Source organism: Argentina anserina, chromosome 6 (assembly GCF_933775445.1).
Source record: "Argentina anserina chromosome 6, drPotAnse1.1, whole genome shotgun sequence".
Classification (NCBI taxonomy): Eukaryota; Viridiplantae; Streptophyta; class Magnoliopsida; order Rosales; family Rosaceae; genus Argentina; species Argentina anserina.
In genome coordinates, this window is record NC_065877.1 from 14,250,193 (window position 1) to 14,277,422 (window position 27,230).

Here is a 27,230-nt window from a genome sequence, read left to right on the forward strand (position 1 = left end):
CACTTGTCACGGACCTGGCCATTCGGCTGCCACACTTGGTCCATGCGGCGCTCCAGCTTCATGGAGCCAGCCTTATCCAACGGGGCAATACACTGGTTTCGCCCTGCCTTGGGCTCATCAGGGGATCGGCTCCAGACCCCTACCTGTGTGTAGGGCGGCCACCTCGCCTCTTTGACGTTAAGTCCTCGACTAGCGACAAGCTCTCCGAATTTAACCGAGTCGGCATGCCTGAACCCCTCAGAATGAGCAGCCATATATCTCCCACACATTGAATCTTGGAGCAAATCCCACATATCCTTGAAGTTCTATCAACCAGCAGCCCACGATCGACACTCCCAAAATAGGAACGTGACATTTAGCAGACTTGAGAGTGACATTGCACAAAATGTTCCCAATTATTAGAGGCATTACTTGTAGTTGAGTTTTTCATTTCTCTCTTTTTTTGGAGAGAGAGTGAAGGCAGATAACTGCAGGATCTCAATATTCTTTTGATCTATTCCGAGGAAAAAAAATTACTTGTGTTTCAAATAAAATAGCATGCAATTATACATTGTCACAAGAAGCTTGCCAAGTTCAAAGAACTAATACATTTTCTATCGATATAGTGACATGGATTCGATCACATTACTCTATAACAGGATATAATCTAGTTATGTTCTACCGATGAAGCCATGATCTAAAACGACCTATATCTGAGACTACCAGAAAAGAAAAATCTATATTTTCTGATTCCAAATCGATTTCATTTTTTCCAACAAATCAATGTGTAAGCCAGAGACAAAGAGTCTCAAATGTGGTCGACTTGTACGCTTAAATCCTGTATTCCCAAGTCGTGGTACAAACCATGCACCAGTTGAAGAACCGGGCGCTCATCTATACCTTTCTTGACCTGTTTGATATCAGCCACTAAAAGTGGTTAAAAGAAACTGTAAACAGTTGTACATACTAAGACTGTTTAGACAAATTGCAAACTTCCACGCACTGAACGTAGGTGATGGTTTCATTACTCTTTACCTGTAATGAGAGTGAACCAACTACATGACCAGGAACCACCTCCCAAAATCGAGCTAGAGAAACTTCAGAAACATCTTCACGGGCAGAAATCTAAGAAGAATATATATATAAATATAGAATAAGTACAGTACTACTACAATTGGAAAATCCATTTACTAATAAGACTTCATATATAGTAGAAACAACCTGTCGCCAGCATTTGCTCAATGCTGAAGTTGGAACATTTGGTGGTGCCATTTGGAGTAGAATACCTCCAGTTGCTTTAAAGAGTGGCATTACAAGCATAAATACTGCAACTGCAACTATTCCAAAGCACAAAACTTCTGCATTCTGAACCCTGCATATTTAAAAACAGATCAGATGAGGAATAAAATCAGCAAATGAAACACAAAGAGATAGGTGGAAAAGAAGCAGTATTTACCCAAGTGACAGAAACCAGGATGCCAGTATCAACCCTGCACTGGGAAACATATTCCATACACCAGATTCAGATGGAAGTTCACATAAGATAGAGACTAAGAAATATAGAGCATGTGGGGCAGACACAGGCGATTACTATGGAAAGTCATGAAGGATGAAGGCAAGAATTGAGTTACCTGCGAATGGAATCCGCGAGAACATGCAAGCAAACTGAGTGATTGTTCATATCTTCAGCATTCCTATAAACTGCAAGACATGTATGATAATTAAGAACAGGGGAAAAACGACTGTTTATTTTATTATAAATCTATTTGAGTACCACTAATCCACTAAACATCTCATCTTCAGATTTGCATACCCTCCTTAGTGCACAGAATTATCAATATTCAATGCATATTGACATCCCCATGCATTCGCTGATACCTTCGTATCTCTTTAGTGATAAGAGCTATAATACATAGTTAAATACCAATCATTAAATAGGGCTATTCAGGCACATATATATCACAAAGAAAAACTGATGATATCAATGTCAATCTCTGGATAATGACATGTATCAATGAGGCTAAGATACATTAAGGAATACACAACCAAAAGTCTTAATCTTTTTTCACATCGCTAAGCCAAAATTTTTCACGCATGTCAGGTACTTATCAAGACCTTTCTTCCGAGGTTTGACCTGGCTGTACTAAGCCCATTATGGGTATTTTTTTTATCTAATCACAATGTCAGGACATGCGATAGAGTCAAGTAGGTGTAGGTCTCAAAACCCATGAAAAATTAATAGATCCCAGGTCAAGTTACAAGTGGGTCACCAAAAACTACATAAACAGAGCTGCAAACTTACCAAGATTTATACGAGCATAATTTCTGAAGAACCAAACACCAATAAGATTCACCAGTAGATTTGTCACTGCTGAAACAATCAAGTAATGCCTATAACCAGAAAAATGACAGATAATAACTCCATCAGAAGGAATCCTAGAATAAATAAGAAGCACAAAATTTCTAGCATGGAAGATCATCTACTGATTTTGACATATACAGAAAAGATGAAGAATAGATAGATTAGCCCACAAAATGAAGCACATAAAAGCATATGCACAAGCACCTAGTCACTGTCACACGCCTCAGTTTCAGTTACAGATACATATCAAACATGTGATTCTAGACATGCTTTTTGCATAAAAGACAACAGCTTTATGTTGTGTCCCAAAAGGCCGAGACCAAACAGGCATATAGTGAGATTTAAACTTGCTGACAAATTGGAATTCTACATTGAAAATTTTCAGCTAGACAATTAATCATTAGGACAGATCTCAAATGATACGATGGATCCTACGAACAGGCATCTGGATTCTGGAGTCTCACAAAGTGCAAAGTTCAAATCAAAACTGAAAGCGAATGAAAAGGTGACATGAGAAAGATCAAGTGTCCACTAAAGAATAAAAAATGAAGAATTTAGTCCAATTGGCACATAATTGGAACAAGCACAGTCCTTTTCAGTGGAACAAGTACATTAAGATGCAGCAAAACATCAGATTATTATAGTTTTGGATGATCAACTTACTTGTGTTCAGATTCATCCTGTATAAATGCGTGGAGTGCTTCTACAGCCAAGGAGAATGACATAAACAAAAGAAACAGCTGTCTACATGTGCAGCAGAATCAAAATAAAGTCCACATATTAGCCGAGAATGCATAGAAGCCAAGTTATACAATACTTCTAACCAAAGAGTTAAAGGAAGGAGGCATCTCTTCCAAAGTAACAAGCTAAAGCTTTTTGCGAGCTCCAATAGTGATCATGATTTAAAAGGATCATGATCCACATTTAAAAGAAACTGCGTCATCCCAAAATGACCAGGAAAACAACTTTATCAAGTTCTAGAAAAAAGTGTTGCATTGCAGGTAATGGAACCTTAAAAAATAATATGATGCCTAGAAAAAAAGTGTCCTTGCAAGAAAATAGAGATCTTTAATTGAAAAAAATCAATAGTGGTGGAAATAGGACAACTGCCAATGCCAAGAATATAGTAAGACAGGAGTAAAGCTAATCGAACAAAGCTGCCCAAAATACTAATAAGAGACGCGTCATTGCATAAACTAGAGAAACTACACAGCTTTACCATGGCACAAACAAACTATCCAGATACTAGAAATAAAATGTGAAACACTTACAGCATTGGTAAAAGCCGACAAAACTTCGAGCCTCTTGTACCTAATTCAAACAAAACAAAAAGGCAAAACAGAACCCACACATTACTTTCAAACTCCTAAACACCACCATACCTAACAACACGAACAATTTCAACATTTCAAGTAATAGACACACAAACACAACAAAATTCCTCACCCATAAGTGTAAATTCCATCAGGCTTCTTCCTGGAAGCCGCCATTGCGAAGAGCGAAAAGGTCAACAATCCGCACCCAAAAGTCAAATGAAATGCATCTGATACCAAACCTGAAACCACACATCAAAACCAAACAAATCAAAACCAAACCAAATACAACTATAAAAGCTACTTACGTATAAAAATACGTATTTTATACTACGAACCAACACGCCCGGTGAAGAGTCCGATACAGAGCTCGGCGGTGGAGTACGCGACGTTGAGCGAAATCAAGAGGAACAACCGCTTCATGTAGCGGTTGCCGGATCTCAGGATCCGGGAAACCGATTCGAATAGAGTCAGCAAGGTCAATTTCTCGGCGGAGACGTCGAAAAGCTTGTCGGTTTCGTCGGCCGGCGGGACGTCGATGCTGGAGACGGAGCGGGAGAGGAAGGGCGCGGCGGCGGAGGAGGAGGAGGAGGAAGAGTCGGTGAGGTTGATGGAGGCCTGGCGGGAAAAGGCGAGGCGGCGATCGGTGGCGCCGAGTTTGAAGTCGGAGCTCCATGGACTCTGAGGGCCTGCTTTGAAGGAGTTGCTCTTCTCCATTGACAAGAGTGTGGAGTTTTGTTTTGTTAGATTTGAAATTTAGGGATGGAATTGGAGTTTGGGATTCGTATTTATTTACAAGGGAATCCTGATTTGGAAAGCTAGGGAGAGGGAGAAGACTGCAAGTCAACTACGTGCATTTTCACCAGTATCAGATATTTGTTGTTTTTTAAGGTTTAAAATATATATTTTTTTAAATTGAGATATCAGATATAGTGGGGATATTGATTTTTTTTAAAAATACTATTCTAAAATTATTTATTTATTTATTATTAAATTACGTTTAAACATATATACAATTATTAATTTTATCTAGTATCAGAAAGAAGTTTTAGGTGTTTGAAAAGACGCACGTTGGTCAACAAAACTACAATACTCTACCTAAGACATACGAGCCATATAATACGAATTATAATGGTTAAGATGATAATCATATATCTCTTTCGAACTACCGACAGTTTCTCCAAGAATGAGACATAGTAAAGATGAATCCAACTCAATGATTGATCATATATTTTCCAAACTGAACATAATCGTAAATAGGATAACCAGATTGATAATTGACTTCATATGATTTGTTTGACGTCTCATTGTGTTATATGCTTGAACTGATAGAATCAAAACTAAGGCAACTGAAGTAACAACAGATGAAATACTTTGATCATCAATGACTTCTCTTGTCCTCCTTCTGCACCTATTTTGATGTTGCGCACCATGACTACTTGCTTTAGATCCATGATCTTATCTTGGGTAGTTTAATCAAAATTACTTTCACAAATAAACTGCTCAAATCCTCTACAAATAAATTACTCGAAAAACTAACTCTTCATCTAGAATTATGAATATTCTCTTATGGCCTTCATATGACTATTATGTGACCCTTTATTTTGAATTCCCTCAATGTCAAAGAGAGCACTAGTCACTAATATGGCTTGACTCTTAAGAGTTAATACTTAAACATTCGCTCCTCATCCGGATATCTTTTACGAAAAATGAAAAATTAACCGATTGCGGGACTACTCTTCTAGTCTTGTTTTTGATATCTCTAGAGGCTCAAGGTGATTAATTAATCAAAAACTCATATATGAGACATCCTTAAGTTGAGATAAATTTTTTTTTAAGTGAAAATTTTCGAATATTTCTTTAAAATATCGAATATATTTTATGTTATCAGATAAATATCGCAGATACAGGAAAAAATAAGATATTTATTCGTAAGATATATCTTTTTTTAAGAGAGATCGGAGAATATATCAGAAATATTGAGGAGATTTTGAACCTTGTTGCCAACACTCATGTACCACATTTAACAACAAGCAATTGTAGCACAAATCACATGCACATTATTTTGGAAAACAAATCGAGTTACTTACTCGCAACATTTTATATATATAGAAGATTACAAGTTTAACTGTTTAAGCACAAGCAACTTAGGACGAAATGGAGGGCATTAGCAGTTACCTACTAACTAGGTCAGTTACCTGTAAGGATCGCACCAACGAACTTACCTAAAGACAAGTAAACTAAATTGATTTCAAAACCAGTCTTCATTTATTAACAGTAGACTAGTTTGGAGGAAAAACAAATAGCTTTAATGGGAAAATCAATTTACTGTTAAGATAAAGAAACTTCAAAGCCCTTAATTACTCTCGTCACAAATTCAAGCTTGAATTGAAAACTCATGCTGAACACGAGAATGAGCTACATATGTCCTGTACAAGAATTATCATTGATCTTCGAATTGTTGTTCTTGTTATTACAATTTGGTTCTCTACATGAGCAGCGGGAATTTGACAGGCAATTGGAGAATAGGTAGAGCCATCCTCTTCGATCAGGTGCTGAAATCATGGGCATCAATATTTTGGATGAGTCGGTTGGCACTACGCAGAATTTGGAACAGATTCTGGAGCAAAGAGAAACTAAAGTCCATTTCTCAACATAGATTACACCCCCAACTTTACCAATTTGATTAAAGTTTCAGCTCCAATTGTTAGACCAGCTGCAGACAGTAACATTATGAATTTCAAAGATGGAGGATTATCACTGAAAAGTACAAGAGATGAAATTGAGGCATATGACCCTGCAGAACACAAGGAAACTTATGTGAAGAAAATTATGTGTAGACAACAACTACTACATGGCCCCATCCATAACCACAAGGTGAAATCCAAGGAGCACACTAACCCATTTCCCCATACTTCCAGGCATCAAATGGTGATACACTTACATACTATTAGGGTGGGGACGGGATGAGGAAGGGAATACAAAAACATATATAAATAAAAATAAATAAATAAAAACTTACCATATTGTCAGGACTGAAGATGATAATCCAAAGTATACGCATTAATATCCGACGGACTTGTGCCAGGGCTGAAAATAAACATCAAAATTGAATCATACAATAGAACTACTCTGAAAATGTATAATTCAATTCTAGATTTACATTTATCTTGGCAATGGATCACTATTATCTGTAAAAGAACAGAAATTGAAAAAATTGTACTCTTTTGTATCTGGAAAATCATATAACTGAACGTACCTTTTATTAATGGTTCCATAGTGGAACTTAAGTTTCCCAGCCTTCACATCTTCAATATACTGCAGCCATAAGCCCATAAGAGATGAGAAACTGTGACAGAAAATAATGTCTATTTTTTTAAATAATAATGTAGTAAATGAAAAAAATGTTGTAGATCGCAGCACTTGAAAGAAAACCGTACCAATTTTAAAGTAACTACCATTGATGAGAATGACAGAGACTCAAATGGTATATCATCAAGTGCAAACAATCGGCATTCTGATGATTCTGGACCTGGTGAAAACTGGCCGTTCTTCAGCCTTGCTAAGAAAATTACGTAAGTCTGCTCAAAGAAACACAAAAGCATATTCACCAATTGTAGAGCATCTTGAAAGAGAAGAACTAAATTTTATGGGTTAAAAAGAAGCTCCGCTTTGTTCAAATAAATAAAAAACAAAGAAAAAAAATGTAAGAGAAGCTCCCCACTTACCTGACCAATTAAAGGGATATCCAATTGAGCAAAAGGTGAAACAACTTCAACTTCAGCGCATGCTTCTTCCCATGTTTCCCTAATTGCTCCTTCTGCAGCTGATTCCCCAATTTCTAGGTAACCTGCTGGTAGAGTCCTAAATGACAATAAACAACAATAACTATGATGATAAACCTCAAGTACGAGATAATACCTCAGGTTGCTTAGATATAGATCCTATTACAAAAATGCCCAAATCAGTTGGCCCTTGCAAAAATAATTAGTTTCTACGTTAAAACACATACCAGAGACCATATGATGGTTGAATGTTCCTCTTGCAAAGTAGAATCATGTTATCATGCACAATTAGACATCCCACAACCTATTAGGTGAAGCAGACAATATCAAAATTGGTGTTACATTTAATAAAAGACAAGCTACTGAAATGTGCATAGGACGTCTTGCAATATCAACCATAACATAAACTGGTATAAGTTTTTTCATGTCACTGCTACAACTTTTCCCTCTGTTTGAATTCTAATTAGATTCTTCTAGATTTTAACTTTTATAAAACAAGGAGAAGGAAGCAGACCACACTGGCTAATATCAACTTAACAAGACTTACAACAAAAATATGTAAGAGAAGGCCAAACATGCATTGAGTATCAATTACAGCATAAGATTTTAAGAATGCCCATTTTAAAACCAGAGTGTCTTTTAAAGAAAATTTTCTAAAGTTAATCAGTTTAAGTGAAGGAATGTAGTTCAACTTAATTTTCCAGATATCAGAATAAAGAAAAGCTTGTAGTGGCATATTCCAAAAGAATATGTTGTAACTCAAAGTTTGAATACATAGGATGTAATCTACTATAAATCTCATGCGACAGGAAAACACACATGCAACTGGAACATACATAAAAGTTGCTGCAAAACTACTATACGATATTCTACCAGCTAACCTTTGAGTCTCATATATGAGATTCTTGAACTCATAAACGGACATTGACTTGCAATAATGTAGGTCCTAATAAACAGACTCTGACAATTACATTAGTCTCTGAATGTCATATATGAGATTCTTTAACTGAAATTGGCTGGCGATAATGTAGATCGGAATAAACAGACTATGACAATTATACTGTATTCACATGCACAGTCTCAAGGACATTTCTATAGCAAAACAGATTCTAGTTGGCATACCATTTTTGGATTTTCATAAGCAATTATCTCACAAACTGTACAAACAGCTCTTATTTTCTCCTCGCCATCAGGTACCTCATGCTTTGTTGCACCACCACACCACTGACAGAATTTGATTTTACGAGCATTGCCCTTCACAGTCACAAAAACCGAATTTGTGAAGAATAGAAGCATATAATAAATCAAACAATGCCTAATGTGCATTACAGCCTAAGAGTATGTTAGATAAATTGTGTTTCTAGAGTGTTGTAAGCTTTTACAAGCATATAATAAATCGTTGCCTAATTGTTTGCAACAAAACGAAACTCATTCAACCTCATTAGATAGCACAAACCCAATTCTCCACTACTCAAAATACCAACTAAAATCTACTAAAGCCCATCAAAAATTCCGAATCAAACATTCAAACACCATTACCCCTGAAATTAAACACATAAAAAAAGACACTTACAACTGACTGAACCACAGTTGATGATGATGAAGAAGAAGAAGAAGGGGCAGCAGCTGGGTTTGACTTTGACCCGGAATGAGCCTCTGACATGGTGAAAGCTCGGAAAGAAGCTGAGCGCGCCGGGAATAAGAAACGGGTTGTTGCTCTGGAAGAAGAGAGAGAGGAGGATGACAATGGTTTGTATTTGATGGAAGAAATGGAGAGGCTACAACAAGTGGTTCGAGTAGTTCGGGGCTTAACCAAGCCAGATGAACAGCCCAAGATCTGTATGGTCTTGAGCATTATATGGTTTTTACTATCTGCGATTTTGACACCGAGATATGATGGGAGCAGAAAAAAAAATCGAAGAGAGATTGGTACAGAGAGAGAGAGAGAGAGAGAGAGAGAGAGAGAGAGGGGATTCAGAAACAGAGCGGGTCTTTCATCGTTGTTGAGATGCTATCGCTTTTGTTTTGTCCACTTCGGAGTGTTGTGTCCCGCGTTTACTTTGTCTATTTCCGCGAGTTTTGTACACTCACCACCTTCGTTAAACTGAAGCACTGACTTGAAGAACATATGCCATCGGGGTTCAATGTCATTTTAGAGATGCTTCCGATTTCAATGTTGTTGTGTTCCATGTTTGCTGGTGCATCTTCATGGAAAATTGCGGTTTAATCTGTGTACAAGCTATGCAAAATACATGCATGAGTACTTGACTTCTAAAGTTTTTAACCCTCAGTCAGGTAAGTAAATGAAATCTTACGAATATACTATTGACTACATGTCTACAACACTGATATTGAGATATTGCCCTCAATAGCATACGTACATACTCGTACGTCGGTGAGCTAAGATCTAACCAACCAGGTAGGGTAACCAATAATGTTGAGTCCATGACTTTAAACCTCACATATGTAAATATATGCATTATTTAATAAATGTTTTAAAAAAAAAATACGTGCATACGGCGTAATGACACATTATATACAGACCTCAGAAAATTGAATATGCTCTTATCAATGGAACACATCTGAAAATGACACAAATTCAAATCTATATCTTCTTCAACAGCCAAATAATCTATATCTCTTTTACAGCCAAATACATCTATATCTCTTCAACAGCCAAATCTATATATACTCAAGTGATCGGCAACATCAACTCAATAGCCCTCTCTTACAACGCATTACATGACGGCAAAATGATACTGAGTTTACTGGGGCTCAATAACCACTAACACTACTGAGATTAGTTAATGATACATAATTATCACATTTCCACAAATTCACAGCCTCTAAACTTATAGTTAATGATGTTAATAGTCTAGTATTCAAAACGAATCAAAAAACTACACTAGTTAGCCGTGTATGAATCAAAATTGCTCTGACTTTTTTATCGACAAGTCCAGTTACCTGTACATTCAGAGAAAGGAAAGACGTACTATTTTACGACTCCTGGAACGAATCGGAAACAAACGTACATCTTTTCTGACACACTTGTATGTCTCCAGTTCCATAATCTACCTCTTTGGTAAATATATATATATATATATATATATATATATATATATATATCTTTGTTCATTTCTCAGAAATAAATCTTTTATCACCTTGTCAAAAATCAGGAAAAGCTACAATAATTGTCACAAGAAATTAAAACAGTATGCCTTCGTACTTCCAGCAAAGAAAAAGTCGCCTGCCACCGCCACCACTGGAGGATTATTGCACCCGCTGCCCATTTTGCCAACAATGCAAGCATCCCTCTTATCTGCATCTTTCATTGATTTCACTATGAATCCCAGTTACTCTCCCTAAAGGTAAATCTACCAACCTTCCAAATATCATCTGGGCCTCTGGGGTTTACAACAGTGTCATTAAAATCTTGTGATTTGTTACATCTACCATCTGAAGTTTAACAAAACTAGCCGAGCTGAAGAATCCTCAATTCATAGCTAATTTATCACATAAAGATTGATAAGCTGAGCTGCAATGCTTGAACTTTTCCTCTGCAGCAGCCTGCAGTACAGCAGTAACACAGTTAATTGCATTTGACTTGAGTCAGGTAACAAACAATAACAAAACATTTCCGCTTACAACTGGTTAATTAGAACGACTTGTAATTCTAAAACTTCAAGGCAATTACTGTCACTATACTACTCATAATAAAGATTTACATAGCACATACGCCTTATTGAACATGGCAGAGCCGTTGGCACTGCATACCTGACTGCCACATGCATCAACATCAGGCAGTCAACACACCTGCATTAACCAATGGGCCTAGGATCTGCCAAATTCAATATATAACCCTAATGAATGGTCAGAGTATGATACCTTTGAAGATCCCTGGTGACGATCTGGATGCCATTTCAGTGCACAGGATCGATATCTAAAATTGTGAAAGTATGGATTACAAGATAAGGAAAGATCAACATAAGTGAAAGGACACAAGAGCGAGTGGTAAAACAAGGAGATCCTACAAAAATAACTCACGCATTTTTGACATCTTCAAGCTTCAGAGGGCCCACAGCACTCAATCCAAGGGCCAACCTCTCATCTGACTCCGAATTATCAGAATCATATTCAAATTTTTCTTCTTTACGATGTCTCCAACTCCAAGATTTCCCAGAGTAATTTGAAGACCTTCTCCACTGTGAATCATCTTCATTGACGAATGACCAGTAAAAGAATCCACTACTGCCAAACCTGGACTGGAAATTGGTCTCTACATCTACATAATCTTCACAAAAGTCGAAATCTCCTGAAATAGTGTTCCAAATGTACTTAGATTATATACAACTACAAGCTGATGAATACTAATCAGGACATATGCATCAACAATGAAAGGATGCAAAGTGTATTTCAAACCCAAATACATAGAAGATGGTCCACAAGGAAAACCACAGCAAAAGTACATCCTGCTGTTTGTGGACCAAAAGTGCATTTAAACCCACATGATAAATTGCTCACCATGCAATGTTCTTATAAGATTTGGTGAAAGGTGTTTCTGAAATGTAACCAGTGAGAATGTCTCATTTATCATGGGAGTCTGATACATGTATTTTACTGCATGAATACTTACTTCTGCCCCAACTGGAGGGACCTTGATTGCCTCGCCATTTCTTTTTGGAACCGTTGGCCGAGTATTGCTTTTTAAACCATGAGGTGCCTCTACTTGAAGATGGCTCATTCAAATCATCGGGATTCTGCCATTTCTGCAGCATTCAGAAGAGATATAGAAGACAATGAGATAACAGAAAGATGAGAAATTACTAACCAATCACCTAAGCATAAATACAAAATTCCCAGGAAAAAAAATTGGGGAAAAAGTTGACCAATTAAGGAGAAGAAGGGAAGACGATGAATAGGGGCCAGCCATGTTCAAGAAGAGACACCATTAAGGCATTAACAAGAAACACTCTGAAACTTCAAGAACAATATACAGCAATTGAAACTTGAAAAAGTTCTGGAACAAGGTTTGACACAATTCCCAATTTAAAAGCTTAACAATAAACATGATAAAAATAGCATCTGACCATCACAACATGAAAAAAGTTAACAAGGATCAGGAACCTGAAATAGGTAGTCCGCATAATCATTGACATTGCGCAATAATGTTTGTTTTGAATGTATCCTTCTGGACCTTTTCGAATAGTTGTGATTCCTCTGCAAATAAGCATTTATACGTTTATATTATTTTCAATCACTAATAGAAGGAAGAGTTAAAAGGTATCGTGATTCCAAATGAAACAAATGAACACATGTAACCCTATAACTTTCAAACAACCGACATATCAAAAGAGAAAAAAAAAAGCCATCTGCAACCTAAAGACAATGGATTTCCCATTTATGCAACAAAATGGACACTTACCTAATAATTAGAAATGAATGGAAGACTAGCACCCATGTTTTCACAAAACCTTCACTAACATCCTACTACAAGTCTGAGTACTAAACGACAAAAGGAAACAATATAAGAAAGAGCACATTATCAATAGTGAGGTATTTGTAGGACCAGTTTCATTGAGCTGTCAGCTGTTATGTGATACAAATATTATAAGTATCAAATTTCTTTTGAGAAAAGCTATCCAAGGATGGTAACTAATTTTGCTTGTCCTTAGTAACAAATAGAGTGCATCACATGTCCCAAGTAAAAATTAGAAGTTACGACTGATAGTGTAGTCGATGCAATTCTCAGGTTTCTTTTTAAAAAAATGCAATCCTCAGGTTGGCCATTGAACTAGAGAAAAATAGTTAACATCTTATTTAACTTACCCTTAGAAGAGCAGGGAGGGAGGGGAGTTCAAAGAATTTTCAAGGACTCTAAAATATCATATACAGCAATACTTACATCACAGACAAGAGATACTTAATACAGCAACCATAAGTTGGTAATATTCTCTTTGGAAGCCTAGGACTAAGCTCAATCTTTTTTGGTCCAAAGGAAAGTCTCCATGCATGGTAGTTTAAGGGTCTTGCCAGTTTAATATTCAGATTGTGATGGATAATTACAAGGCTAGTGCTTCTACAAGTATTAAAGTCTGGGCCTTTAGGGCAACTCCAACCATAAGACTTATTTGGAGGAGCTATTCTCATGTTAGCACCCTCTTAATTCACTATTCATAAATCCTATGATACTTGTCTCCAACAATAGGAACTAATTTGTACTTGATTAAAATAGAGTATGATTATACCTATAAATTACCAATACGTTAATTATCATCTCCCTGGCCCAGCTCCACTGATGTGAGCCCATTATACTGTGCATGTCTTGATCTTGGATTTTGCTTAAGAATAGAACTACAAATAGGTCTGGGACTTATAGTTATAAGACCAATTTTTTCTTTTTTCGGCCTGTTGGAGATCAAATGTCCTATAATAGGACCAAATCTGGGTTATCACTCCACCGTTGGAATTGCCCTTAGTGTGTCCTATGTTATTTAAGTCTTACTTTATAGTCGTATGGTGTTTTAAGAGTCTACAAGTTGTGGTTAAACATGGCTACTAATTGTAATCCCAAATCAGATTGGAAAGAATTTAAACTGTACCTTATTGAAAGCTTGGCCTTAATTTCTCTCCCCTAACCTCCCTCATTCTATTTCTCCCTTCTACAGTGAAGAAACCTATGTGCCTTCTACAACCTTTCTGCTTTCTCACCAACTGCTGCTTTCTGCTGCATCACTACTATACACACACATAGTATAAAAACAACACTGATGGATATTGTCAACACTGCTTTCTCAAAGTTATATTTTCAATCAATGTCATGTTTTAGTTACTTTCCAATCAACTCAAAGTGGGAGATCTACATTACTGAATGTAAAAGCCAATACTTTAACAAAGCTTGAATTTTTACCATGATTCATAAGTCATCTGATAGAAAATGCAGAACAATAATGAACTTGGGCTCCAAAAGTCACAATTTATTGTTTTAATTAAACAAAGACAACAGAATCCTCCAACCCAGAAGCACCTAAGAAACCCACATTCTCCTTATGCAAATTCCCACAACAAAATCTTAAAAAACATTACTTTTCCACTCCCACATGCTTTTCATAGGCAAACCAAGAACAGCAACCAACACAATGCCAATGTTTCTGGAGTCTAATCTTAAAACATATGATCGTGGCGTAGCCAAATCGCTATAAAGGATTAAACTTTGGGAGAGAGTGTAATCCCTAAACAAAATGGAAGATGACCCAGGAATAAATAAACATAGATGAATACGGAGAGAGAGAGAGAGAGAGAGAGAGAGAAGCTTACGGATGATGATTCCCAGTAGCTGTTGCGTCTTTTACGATCCAAGACAGGAGTTGAATGAAACAGGGCACCCCGCACATAAAGGGAACAGTTGAGTTTTGAGTTCAGGAGAACCGTTTTCATTGTGCTATTCATTTTTGTTTTCTTTTCTGAAAATCGATGAGACGCTCAGAGAGAGAGAGAGATTAGAAGGGGAAGTAGCAGAGGTAGAAGCCCCACGGCCCTGAAGCTACGCATACGCTATGCCGACTATTAATTACCATCCGGTGATAAACAAATGACCCGACCCGACCCGAATGATGTTTTGGTAACTGGGCATTACTTGTTGGATTCGGCTGCCTCTGCCGCCATTTCTAGGCGATGTCTATAATGCACCGCGGGCCAGCTGCACAGCTATTTTGTCGCGCATTACGTGGTACTTCGTGATTGGCCGAGAGATATGAGTCCCGTCTTTTTCTCCTCTACGTACGTGCGGCGTCTGTGACTCTCTTTTTTCGGCGCAGCTCGGCAATCTAATTAGGAGGAGGGCAAGACAGAGAATCAATCGATGGTAAAATTTAGGTCTTGGGGTGTGTTGGAGAAGATTCACACCATCCAAACAGTGAAAGGATAAACCTAATTTCAAATTGAGATCCAGATCAGATCAGGGAGTCTGGGTTTGCCTCATATACGGCCCTACTAACAAGGATTGGGTTACCGGAGAAAGTCGTCGATCTTGTATTTTGATATTCGGAGAGCGCGTAGATTTCACCATCAGAAGCTCGTACTGTGAAGGTAATTGGTTTCTCTATTTGTTGGTAGGAAGATACGCAACTAAGGTAGAGACTAGAGAGTAAATTCCTTTTGAAGATAATTAGGCATGATAAGGAACCGAAACAAATTCCTTTTTTTTTTCAGCCCACAAATTGCTTCGATATCGTATACATGATTATCTCTCTCCTCGCCTGCAATTAGAATTGAAGATGATTAGGAGCATTCGGTTGAATGATCATCATTTAGTAGTAACTGGGTTGCCATGGTGATCCGAGACAACTTGGTAATTTTGAGTAAACAAATTTACAGGTCAGTCTGGATGAGCCAAGATTCAAGTTACTCGAGATGCGGGTGCCGACCTCAATTGTCCCGTTAAGGAGATGGATATCATGGGAACTCCGGAGCAAATCTCAGAAGAAGGGCATCTCATTCATCAAATTCTTGCTGAGGTAATGAGCTGCAATGTTTGCGGGGACTATAATGGCTGGCGTGGGTATGTGCTGCTTCGACTCTGCCCTGGTTAATTCTATCGGGTTTAATCAATTTTTTGTTTGTGCCTTTAAAATCCCCATGTTTTTAAAATTTGATTTCCATGGTCACTTAGGAGTTCATTTATTAATTGAAGCGCATGGTTGATAATTTTAAAATTTTGATTGAAGTAAAGGAAAACGTATTTAATGGCTTTATATTCACTGTAACAAATCATTATGGTTGAGAAAATGGCATGTTAGTCGAGTGTAGCTAGAAAGAAGTTTTAGCGGAGGGAATTTAGCACTTTCACTTGGTTATACAGTCACGATGCATATGATTTTCAAACTTTAAATACCAGGTACTAGGTTAGTTCAACGCAATTTGGCCAGCCATGATTCCGGTTCTCACTGGGAAAATTACTACTCTGTTCCCTGTGATTTTATACTTAAACGAGTACTTGATCTCTATTATATCTGGGTGCAGGAGATCTATCAAAATTTGGGTCAGGCCTGTTTTTACTGGTTCAAGTGATTATCTTGATAGGCTATACTCACTCCTAGAATGATGCATGGGTAGAGAAAGATGAACAAAAATGGTGAGTTTAGTCCAAATACGTATCATTTCCTGTAACACTGGTTCACTTTGATTTCTAACTGTATTTATGTATATATTTCAGGTATACCGCTTTGCTTGTTGTATCAATTGGATGCTACATTGCAGTATTTGCATTTTCAGGCATTCTATTCATTTGGTTCAACCCTTGTGGTGAAGACTGTGGCCTTAATGTCTTCTTCATTATTATGACCATGGTTCTTGCATTTGCATTTGCAGTAATTGCACTACATCCCACGGTAAGCATAAAATGGTAAAAGTCATCAATTTGAAACTCATGCTAAATGTAAGGTGCCCATCTTTCCGTTTCAAAAAAAAAATGCTAATATTTCTCCTTATGTTTAAATAATGAACTTATCAATTTATGTCTTCATGTCTACTATGCAAATTGTATATAACTCATGAAGTAATTAGGACTCATTCCCATATATTCTTATTTTTCTACTAAAACACAATGACCACATGGATAGTTATGATTTTGGGCAATAATGAATGGCTCTGAACTGCATTGCTTGACTTAACCAAAATCATTATAGAAGCTCCCTAAGACTCTTGCCTATATTTTCTTAAAATGTTCAGCATGTCTTGTTCCACCATATAGTACAAGAGAACTGCTAAAATTTGTGTTGGGAAGTGTTAAATGGTATGGTCATTGTTATTTGGAAAATCTTGGACTAAGTAGGTTTGTTTTATTGTCAGGTCTTATACTGAAATGTTAACCCCCATGACGATTTTGCCTGGAATTTCAAACAGGTAAATGGCAGCCCCTCCTACCTGCTTCTGTGATATCAGTTTATAGTGCTTATGTGTGCTACACAGCTCTTTCCAGTGAGCCTCGTGGCTATGCTTGCAATGGTCTCACCACTCCAGTGTTGTCTCTGTTGGTACTCTTCATCTTGGGATGGCGCAACCATTCTTTCAGTTCTGTACTCTACATTACGTGCTGGATCTTCAACAACGTTTCTGTCACCACCTTTTTCACCCATAGCAGGTACTCCAAAGTTCATGTCATCCTTTATTATGCAATAACCAATGTTACTCTCATGCTCATTAGTTACATATTAAGTTCTTTCAAACTCATTCCAATTTGTGCCGCAGCTGAAAAGACACCTCTTCTTGAGGGGAAAGAGTTGGAAGAAGGGAAACAAAAGAATGACAAAGAAGTAATACCTGTCAACCATTCATACACATTTTTTCACCTGATATTTGCCTTGGCTAGCATGTATTCAACCATGCTTCTTTTGGGTTGGACCAACTCTGCTGAGAGTTCAGACCTTATAGACATTGGCTGGACATCAGTTTGGGTCCGAATCTGCACATAATGGGTCACGGCTGCACTATACATTTGGTCACTTGTGGCTCCTTCACTTTTCCCAGATCGCGAGTTCTAGGTTGCTCATCCACTTTGTTCTATAGGTTCCCAAAAATCTCAAAATCTAGTTGTTTACCTGTAAATCACAGATTTTATCATGTAGTTATCTAAGTAATCTAACTAGCTTTTAAGATGGTCATGGTTGGGGAGTATTAAGTAAAGTTGAGCTCGGTGAATTTTCGATATGGATCTCCTTGTAGTCTCGAGTATGTAACTGTTGCTTTTGTGTATATAACTATATATGGAGCTAAACTTGCAAATAAAAACTAGAACGAGGTCTTTAAGTGAAACTATAAATTTGTTTGAAACGACCTATTTTTTCTCATTCAACGCCAAACTCCTAAATCAGAGACCACGGTCAAATGCGGTTAAATATGGATATTAACATGATATTACCGTTGACCGATGTCGGACAGTTCAACAACATCCAAATCCTATGAAATTTCGCCAGGGTTCTTTAATATATACACTGCACACATCATATGGTGTTGATCGACCGTATCTGACCGTCGGGATCGCGAGGGCTAAGGTGTGACCTAATGTTTATTAACCTAGATAGCTTGCTCAGTAGGAAATTGGGGGATCTTGAATACTTTTCAATTACGGGATGGAGGTCGATGATTGGGCGGTCCGATGTTTTCCATGATTTTTTTATTACGTGGGCTTCGTGTAAAAATTTGGTCCTAATCAGGCCTCCTTCGGCCGTCGGACTCTTTGGTCAATGCTAAACCACAATAAACCCCCCCCCTAAGGGGGATGACGTGCCCAGAGGGCCGTGCCTGTCACACTTGAAATGACCTATTTTTTTCCATTCAACGTGCGGCACCGCCTCGCCGAACCCCTAAATCGAAGGCCGCGGTCAAATGCGGTCAAATATGGATATTAACATGATATTACAATTGACCGATGCATCAGACAGTCCAACGACATTCAAATCCTACGAAATTTCGCTGGGGATCCTTAAAATATATGTTGGACGAATCGTATAGTGCCGATCGACTATATCCGGCCGTCGGGATCGCGGGCCCAAGGTGTGACCTAATGTTTACTAGCCTATATATCTTGCTTAGTAGGAAATTGGGGGATCTTGAAATACTTTTCAAGTATGACCTTATTTAATTACCTTTCAGTTAATTTGTTACTTTTTTTGCCTCTTTCGTCATAGTCTTTGCAAAATCTAGTCACTTTGCCCGGCTCTTAATTCATTTGTTTGATTTGTATATAGTACACAGTAGTTCAAACTTCAAAGGAGGGTAGGATGAAGTTTTGTACCATTGTGGCTTCATTACCCGAACTTCGTCCCTATATTTATAGAGGGGTTTAGAGTTTACTTCTTCAGCACCTTGCATAGTGCTAAGCATCATATTTAAATATTTGGCTTGAAATTTGCATAAACCCACAATTATGAATGTTCAATCAAGACCATCATATAGTCTATTAATAATGTTGCAAATTTAACTCAACTAAAGTAAAATGTTATACTACATTAGTGCACACTTCGGTAATTGCATACATGAGTTCTACAAATGTTCAATCGAGACCAGCCGATATGATATATATGTATATATATATAACTATACATTTTCAACAAATTTCTGGCTTATTTGACTATTTGTTTCTCGGGTCAACCGAAAAACACCTGAAGTCGTCTGAAATTATTTATTTTTATTTGACCGCACACACTAACTCATGAATTTTTTATGGTTATGGACATGTAAACCTCATACAGTCATCACCTCTCGGCAATGGGTTTACCTATATGATATGTTAATAGTGTTTTCAGTTGACCCAAGTTATGGACGGTCAAATAAGTGACGGGCCAAGTATTTTCACAAATATGAAGATCCAAGCCCGCCACCTCAAATGGGTCTTGCGGACTTTGGCAGACCGGGTCATGCGGGCTTGTATTAGAAAAAAAACATAATACTCTAATTTAAGGGTTTAAAACAATAAAAGAATTATTAGAAAACATTATTAAAAAAAGTCACAAATAAATTCTAGTTTCAAAATATTATCGATCGACACCAGTAGATATGATCGATATATATATTTAGGGACTCTGTAAAAATTTCATCTGTTTTGAACATGGTTTGACCGTTCGTACCTATGGTCAACAAAAAAAGTGGTGTTTTGACATAATAAAATCTTATTGACCGAGACTTTGCTAAATGAGTTTCCTCGTTGCGACCACGCACGATCAGTGACAAAAATTAGGTGATTTCAAGTATGTAAACAACTTTCCGTATTCGCATCTTGGTAATGGGTCCCCCTCTTAGGGCATATTAGTGTTGTTTTTGGTTTACCGGATATTTCGACGGTCAAACGAGGTCCGAATTGGATGTCATTTTAAAATGGTCACTAAATATATATACCGATCACATCGGATGGTGTCGATCGATTCCGAGAAGTTTCCTTCATATAGTCGCTTCATAATGCAATAGTTTTATTATAAACCTAATATAAAGGTTATGTTACATTAGTGGATACTTCGGTGATCGACAACTTCAGTTCGAAATATGGTTGATCGACACCAGTAGATGTGATATGTATATATATTTAGGGAACACATAAAAATTTCGTCCGTTTTGGACATGGTTTAACTGTTCGTACCAACGGTCAACTAAAAAAGGTGTTTTAACATATTGAAACCCCATTGACCGGGGATTTGCCAAATGGGTTTCTTCAGTGCGACTGGACACGATAGGTAACAAAAATTAGGTGATTTCAGATATGCAAACGGATTTCGGCGTTCGCATATTTATAATAGGTCATCCCTTATGGCATATTAGTGGTGTTTTCAATTTACTAAATATTCTGAGGGTCAAACAAGGTCCGAATTGGATGGAATTTTTACAGGGTCACTAAATATATATACCGATCACATCGGCTGGTGTCGATCGATCCCGAGAAGTTTCCTTCATATAGTCGTTTCATAATGCGATAGTTTTATTCTAAACCTAATATAAATGTTATGATACATTAGTGGAAACTTAGGCGATCGCCAAATCCAGTTCGAAATATGGTCAATCGACACCAGAAGATGTGATCGGTATATATATTTAGTGACCTCGTAAAAATTTCGTCCGTTTTGGACATGGTTTGACCGTTCATACCTGCGGTCAACCAAAAAAGAGGCGTTTTGACATATTGAAACCCCATTAACCGGGGCTTTGCTAAATGAGTTTCCTCAGTACGACCGCATACTATATGTAACAAAAATTAGGTTATTTTAGATATGCAAACGGCTTTCGACGTTCGCATCTTTGTAATGAGTCCTCCCTTATAGCAGATTAGTGGTGTTTTCGGTTTACCGGAAATTCCGACGATCAAACGAGGTCCGAATTGGATGAAATTTTTACAGGATCACTATATATATATACTGATCACATTGGCTGGTGTCGATCAATCCCGAGAAGTTTCTTTCATATAGTCGTTTTCATAATGCGATAGTTTTATTATACACATAATATAAAAGGTTACGATACATTAGTGGACACTTCGGCAATTGATAACTCCAGTTCAAAATATGGTCGATCGACAACAGCAGATGTGATTAGTATATATATTTAGGGAATCCATAAAAATTTCGTCCATTTTGGACATTGTTTAGCCGTCCGTACCTACGGTCAACTAAAAAAGAGGCATTTTGACATATAAAAATCCTCATTGACCGGGGCTTTGCCAAATGGGTTTCCTTGGTGTGACGGCACACAATCGGTGACAAAAATTAGGTGATTTCATATATGCAAACGGTTTTCGGTGTTCACATTTTGGTAATGGGTCTTCGTTTATGACATATTAGTGTTGTTTTCGGTTTATTGGAAATTTCGACGGTCAGACAAGGTCCGAATTGGATAAAATTTTTACAGAGTCACTAAATATATATACCGATCATAACGGCCAATATGGATTAATCCCGAGAAGTTTCCTTCATATACTTGCTTCATAATACGATAGTTTTATTCTAAATCTAATAAAATATGTATGTATAATATTTTATTATTTAGTGGGCTTTTCTGGGCCGGGCCGGGATTCACCCTCTAATATAAGCACAGCCCTCTACCCATGGAAGCGGGTTTTGACGGGCTTTCTCGCGGGCCGGGCCGGGTAAAAGCCCATCGGACTTGCGGGTCTCCGCGGGTTTTTCGGATCCGCGGGCTAAATGATGAGGCCTACTTATTATATTTTTTGGTGTCGATTGAGAAAATATTTTCTTTGTTCACTATCGTTAAACTTTTTTTCAATATTTGAATAATGTCTTAATTGGGTCTAAGACTATAGATTTGTGTCGTCTATAGCTGCTTACAGAAAACTCTAAACTCGTTGAAAGTTGAAACTAACTAAGACGATAGAATAATGTCGTCTATGGAGAAAGTTTCATTTTAATCGCCAAATCAAATCTCAAAATAGAAGAAGTCTTCTCTTTCGCGCCATCTCTACCCAAACCGAGGGGAAATAGAGGTCTAAAGCTATTCTCGGCCTCTGGACGAACCAGAGGCACTTGGTTGTCAGCTTTAGTTAGATGTCATGCTGGTAAGCCACTTTATCAATCGATGGTTTCGAATTTTGTTATTTTAGGATCTAGGATTTTAGGGTTTACAATTGGGGGTTTTGGGTTCGCCTTTTGGATTTGGGATTGTTCACGTTCGTAAATCAATGCTTTTAGTTAAGGTTTTCAGCCATATCACTCCCTCAGTACTGTTCTCGATTCCATGTGCTCAGTTTGATCAACTCTAAAGCAAGAGTCTTTGATTGCATCATTGATTTTGGTTAACTGGGTTAGTTTGCATTTGATTGAATTGAGGTAGGGATGGTGGGTTTTGGCGGGTTTGTGTTGGAGTTGCTTTAGTTTTGTCAAGTTTGATTCGTTTGAGATTGTGTGTTGAGAACTATTATGTAGGAGTAATGGGTGTAATGTGTATATATTCAGTTGAATTAGGTAGGCGCAATGGAAGAGTGTCGACTGTTGCAAGTGTTCAAAGGTGTCTTCCTCATCCTACTTGCAATCTGGACCAGCTTAACACCATGTTTAGCACTCATGGTCTCTCCCAGACTAACATGATTACATTACCAGGTAGTTATAGTCTTCTTAAATCTTTCAGCTTTTGATTGATGTCTTCACACAAGTTACTATTCTCTAGCCAGATAATTTGCATGCATTTGTAAATTGCTGTTATACAGTGTGACAAGATAACATGTCAAACTGTCTAGCTAACGAAGATCAACTCTGTCACACATTCTACAAAATATTTAGTGTCTGTTGATACATATACAACTAGCTAGGATATTCCAGATGTTTTTCTAGCTTCTTGTGTGCTATTCTTAGGCGCGCACACACTTGGATTCTCACATTGCAACAGTTTCTCCGACCAATCTACAACTTTAGCCCCGCAAATCGTATCGACCTAACACTTAATATAGGGTATTCATTGCAGCTTAGGAAGATGTGCCCCGTTAAAGTGGATCCTAGAATTGCTATTAACATAGATCCAACCACACCTAAAAAATTTGACAATGCTTACTTCCAGAACCTTCAGCAAGGAAAGAGTCTATTCACCTCTGACCAGATGTTATTCATGGATTCAAGATAAAGGCCTACTGTCAACACATTTGCATCAAGCAATGCTGCTTTTAACCAAGCTTTTGTGCAGGACATTACCAAGTTAGGCAGAGTTGGGGTTCTAAGTGGAACTCAAGGGGAGATCCAGCGTGAATGCGTGATTGCACCCGTCCCAACTAGAAGTAAAGGAGCTTCGATTAGCATGTGAGTGAATGCGTGATAGAGTGAACATGTTTTTTTTATCTGCATAATGATTTGAAGTTTTGGGATATATACATATATCTTGAGAGTTGATTCGTTTATATGTGAGGTCATGGATGATGTTTCCATTCACATTTTCATGGCTTTAGAAGACAAGTAGCTCCTAGTTTACAGCAAGAAGCCATAAAATAATGCACTTCTAGCAATTGAATAAATACAGCAAGGTAATGCTGGTATGGGGAAGCATAAGAAATTTATCAAACATAGAATCTCGTGTGCTCATATAATAGAATCTCATGGATTGGCTCCAAAAGCTAAATCTATTGAGATAGTTATAAACTTGTTATACAATTAGATGTCAAGTAATGTCGGAAGGAAGAAACCTATTCACCAGCAGAATCCTTCTCTATCAAACAAAATAAACGAGTTGATATAGCTAATGACTGATACAAGCCTTCTGATCTAAAAAATATTACATCTTTTAATGTTTTTAGCCCATGTCATCCAATAGAACAATCATGCTGGAGTAATCTCGGGGTCAAGGCTCCAGTACTTTGAGAGACATAAGCAATAATGCATGTTCATTTTCTATTCACAAGACGTGGTATGTGACCATCACCCTACATTTTCTTGAGCAAGTTATAACAAATATCAACAAAACCCGTTTTGAAAAATCCATCAATGAACATATCATAAATGACATCATCAGGCTTCATGCTGAGGGAAAGGTAATAGTATCATCCTAATTTGCATAAAAGTTATCATCATTGCCACATATTAGAAAAAAATTGTGATAATAGTAGCTTCAGCAACATTAGAGCAATTTTCAATCCGATTAAAGAACAAATTACTAGCGATAATCAATCAAACAAAAAAAACTCCAAACTAAAGTGCAGTAAGACTAGGAGTAGACCAAATATACGTTGCAAGCAAATTTGAAACCAAACACAGCAATTTGGAAGCTTCAATTTGGTTCACTAGTTTCATCAATCTATACTGTCCTTTTAGTTGAGATGTCACTAGAGGAAGATGTAGGGGAACCGCCTGCATAGAATATGACATTTAAATTCCAAAATATATGAGTTAAATAATATCCAGCACTCCATTGCCTTACAAATACCCATATGAAATGAAAAACAGACATCTAGGTCCAAAATAAACAAACCTGAATAGGAGCATTAGTACTAGCTTTAATTTTTTTTAAAGTTTGATTAGTTTCCCCTCGTAATCCAATTACAAGAGCATCATGAAACTTACGGAATCACAATTTTTTTTTTGAAAACCAACTCACTACACAATGCTGATGATGCAGATAAACTCATGTACCTTGTTGTGAAGAAATTTCATAATAAATGAATCTAGAAACTTCAGAAAGACCTCCTGATTCAGTCTGGTATAAATATAGTTGTAAGTACCAAGTGCAATTACCTTTCATGTTGATTCAGAACTTGAAGTAGAGCAAGCAAAAAAACATAGTATTTCATATATCCATACTAACATACTCAGAATTCATAGCCCCCCAAAACAGGAACATTGCATAGCAAAAGGCTTTTGAGATTTGCTCCGGGGTTCCCATAATCTCCACCTCCCTAGTTGAGTAACTTGAATCTTAGGGTCCTCCAAATTAAGCCTGAAGATAGTTAATAGTCTCTCCCAGCTTACCAATAATCACACCAACTCTGCCATTCGGAACCAGACTCGACGATGGAGCCGAGTAAGGCTTTGCATCTGTATCGCACACTCACATTCATCAATCAAAACTATAATATCGTATCGTATCGAATCGAATATCAATCAATAGGGTAAAGAATCAAACCAATAAATTCGAACCAGATGGAATATGTGACCTGCTAATTTCTTCTCGGGGGCGAAAATGAACAACACAATTCCTTCCTCTGCATCAGTATCTTTTAGGTCGTCAACTTCGCCCATGACAACCTGAGCAACGACTAGTATTCTATTTCATATGTAGAGAATTCCTTCATCTGGAAGTACAAATTATAATGCTATTTGGTGTCAACAACTTCCGATTACAACGCTAAACCCTAAACAAGACAAAAACAAATCGATTCATTCCTAAATTGCTGACCTTTCACCACCGGCGTTGTATTACATTGGCGGAAGGCTGAAATTAGAACTAGAGATCTTAAGGGTTCCGGTCAAAGGGACAGCGGCTCCAGCTCCTCAATGGTGTTAGTCGAACCCAGACTCCCTGATCTCGTTCTCAATATGAAATTAGGTACACCTCAAAACCTAAATTTTACCATCGCCCTCGATTCTCTGTCTCACCCTCCTCCTAACTCGGCTTGCCGAGCCGCGACGAGAAAACCGAGTCACAGACGTCGCACTTACGTGGAGGAGAAAATAAAGGGACCCATGTCTCTCAGCAAATCATAGAACACCACGTAATGGGACAAAAGAGTTGTGTAGCCGGCGCCGCGGTGCATTCCAGACGTTGCCTCATTTCTAATCTATCTTTTTATTTTATTTTAAACATTATTCTAAATTACACACTTAACCTGAAAGATTATTTATACACATGCAGCCTTATCATTTTGCTGCTTATTACAAACAAAGAGTAGTCTAACACAAACAAAAGAGAAAATGTTGACTAGTCACTTGGACTTTATTCACCGATTGGACTTTTTTTCCTCCTTTAGATTCATTTCTAATCTATTTTTTTATTTTATTTTAAACATTATTCTAAATTACACACTTAACCTGAAAAATTAATTATACACATGCAGCCTTATCGTTTTGCTGCTTATTACAAACAAAGAGTAGTCTAACACAAACAAAAGAGAAAAAGTTGACTAGTCACTTGGACTTTATTCACCGATTGGACTTTTCTTCCTCCTTTAGATGTTGGTTCATGCTTTCATCAGGTTTTCAATATTATGCATTTCCTCTTTATTTAAGTCATCCCAGTAATTAGCTCTTGCATGATTCATTTGATTTTCCCAATATTCAGCTTCTGCTTGCACGGCCAGGTGCTTTTCTTGCTCTTCTTGGTAGAGAAAATCATATGTTGTTTGGGTTGTGTCACTCATTTCAATAGTGCACATCATCCTTATCCTAGAGATTCCTTCAAGTAGTTTTTTGGTAAATAGGGTAAATGTACCATCTTAAAAGAGCATATCAGTAAGAGTCTCATCAAAGAAGTCATCAACCACCATCTGAGCGCACGATATTTATGGATATCTTCTATGGTTAGTGTTTCACTAATTGGTGGTAATGATGGTGGATTTATTGGGTTACAAAATGAGATGAAGGCTAGATGTCTAGTCTTATCATGAAAAAGACTATGAGTATGAAGATATGATGAAATGTTAATTACATCTAAGCAGACAGTAGAATAGCCTTTACTGGCAGGATATGAAAAGAAGAATGAGATCAGGATGTCAATGTTTAGGTGTACAGTTAAAGTTCTGAGTATGGTTTAGGTAGCTCTACATGGAAGCATTGAAGTATGCAATCCAATTTTCTGTTTACAGTGGGAGTTTATGTGACT

At 37.4% G+C, this 27,230-nt stretch overlaps 4 protein-coding genes and 1 pseudogene across 7 annotated transcripts; 2 read left to right on the forward strand and 3 right to left on the reverse strand.

Annotated features, from left to right (window-relative positions):
• Positions 1 to 494: 494 nt before the first annotated feature.
• LOC126800023 (metal tolerance protein C2) lies at positions 495 to 4,484 on the reverse strand. Of its 2 annotated transcripts, none has more exons than XM_050527305.1 (10): positions 3,993 to 4,484; positions 3,788 to 3,896; positions 3,613 to 3,652; positions 3,005 to 3,081; positions 2,282 to 2,370; positions 1,611 to 1,680; positions 1,436 to 1,474; positions 1,201 to 1,351; positions 1,015 to 1,104; positions 495 to 906 (listed from the first exon to the last, which is right to left on the reverse strand). In XM_050527305.1, exons 1-10 carry the CDS (start codon positions 4,369 to 4,371, stop codon positions 874 to 876), a joined length of 1,077 nt encoding a protein of 358 aa, XP_050383262.1. In that variant the 5' UTR covers positions 4,372 to 4,484; the 3' UTR covers positions 495 to 873. The 2 variants fall into 2 exon arrangements, with proteins under 2 accessions (XP_050383262.1, XP_050383261.1); XM_050527304.1 differs by having other exon boundaries at positions 495 to 889; positions 3,993 to 4,483.
• A 1,534-nt stretch (positions 4,485 to 6,018) lies between these two features.
• Positions 6,019 to 9,431, reverse strand: LOC126800028 (nudix hydrolase 23, chloroplastic). Of its 2 annotated transcripts, none has more exons than XM_050527312.1 (8): positions 9,013 to 9,431; positions 8,562 to 8,693; positions 7,667 to 7,743; positions 7,383 to 7,518; positions 7,095 to 7,235; positions 6,914 to 6,972; positions 6,677 to 6,744; positions 6,019 to 6,370 (listed from the first exon to the last, which is right to left on the reverse strand). In XM_050527312.1, the coding sequence occupies exons 1-7, from the start codon at positions 9,292 to 9,294 to the stop codon at positions 6,684 to 6,686; spliced, it is 888 nt and encodes a 295-aa protein (XP_050383269.1). In that variant the 5' UTR covers positions 9,295 to 9,431; the 3' UTR covers positions 6,019 to 6,370; positions 6,677 to 6,683. The 2 variants fall into 2 exon arrangements, with proteins under 2 accessions (XP_050383269.1, XP_050383268.1); XM_050527311.1 differs by having other exon boundaries at positions 6,019 to 6,451.
• Positions 9,432 to 10,558: 1,127 nt separating this feature from the next.
• LOC126800029 (uncharacterized) lies at positions 10,559 to 14,981 on the reverse strand. Of its 2 annotated transcripts, XM_050527313.1 has the most exons (6): positions 14,754 to 14,981; positions 12,564 to 12,656; positions 12,073 to 12,205; positions 11,484 to 11,751; positions 11,325 to 11,379; positions 10,559 to 11,006 (listed from the first exon to the last, which is right to left on the reverse strand). In XM_050527313.1, the coding sequence occupies exons 1-6, from the start codon at positions 14,883 to 14,885 to the stop codon at positions 10,932 to 10,934; spliced, it is 756 nt and encodes a 251-aa protein (XP_050383270.1). In that variant the 5' UTR covers positions 14,886 to 14,981; the 3' UTR covers positions 10,559 to 10,931. The 2 variants fall into 2 exon arrangements, with proteins under 2 accessions (XP_050383270.1, XP_050383271.1); XM_050527314.1 differs by lacking the exon at positions 12,564 to 12,656 and having other exon boundaries at positions 14,754 to 14,979.
• Positions 14,982 to 15,883: 902 nt separating this feature from the next.
• LOC126796930 (uncharacterized) lies at positions 15,884 to 18,216 on the forward strand. The gene is given in 9 exon segments (XM_050523645.1): positions 15,884 to 15,952; positions 16,333 to 16,339; positions 16,458 to 16,569; positions 16,651 to 16,825; positions 17,340 to 17,351; positions 17,354 to 17,441; positions 17,444 to 17,491; positions 17,494 to 17,577; positions 17,685 to 18,216. Coding segments are annotated over 9 exon segments (888 nt in total). The 3' UTR covers positions 17,978 to 18,216.
• Positions 18,217 to 22,023: 3,807 nt separating this feature from the next.
• LOC126796931 (peroxidase 16-like) lies at positions 22,024 to 23,742 on the forward strand (annotated as a pseudogene).
• Positions 23,743 to 27,230: the final 3,488 nt, after the last annotated feature.

Excerpts from the sequence above, each read along its gene's own strand:
- LOC126800023 (XM_050527304.1), bottom strand. The coding sequence starts at position 4,371 with ATGGAGAAGAGCAACTCCTTCAAAGCAGGCCCTCAGAGTCCATGGAGC. Across the intron at positions 3,653-3,787 it reads GATGGAATTTACACTTATGG|GTACAAGAGGCTCGAAGTTT; the intron begins GTGAGGAATTTT and ends TGTTTGAATTAG. Across the intron at positions 2,371-3,004 it reads CAGGATGAATCTGAACACAA|GCATTACTTGATTGTTTCAG; the intron begins GTAAGTTGATCA and ends TTCTGGTTATAG.
- LOC126800028 (XM_050527312.1), bottom strand. The coding sequence starts at position 9,294 with ATGCTCAAGACCATACAGATCTTGGGCTGTTCATCTGGCTTGGTTAAG. Across the intron at positions 7,744-8,561 it reads CTTATGAAAATCCAAAAATG|GTTGTGGGATGTCTAATTGT; the intron begins GTATGCCAACTA and ends TTCACCTAATAG. Across the intron at positions 6,973-7,094 it reads TGGTAGTTACTTTAAAATTG|TATATTGAAGATGTGAAGGC; the intron begins GTACGGTTTTCT and ends TTATGGCTGCAG.
- LOC126800029 (XM_050527313.1), bottom strand. The coding sequence starts at position 14,885 with ATGAATAGCACAATGAAAACGGTTCTCCTGAACTCAAAACTCAACTGT. Across the intron at positions 12,657-14,753 it reads GCTACTGGGAATCATCATCC|AGGAATCACAACTATTCGAA; the intron begins GTAAGCTTCTCT and ends GCTTATTTGCAG. Across the intron at positions 11,007-11,324 it reads GTCACCAGGGATCTTCAAAG|GCTGCTGCAGAGGAAAAGTT; the intron begins GTATCATACTCT and ends GCTGTACTGCAG.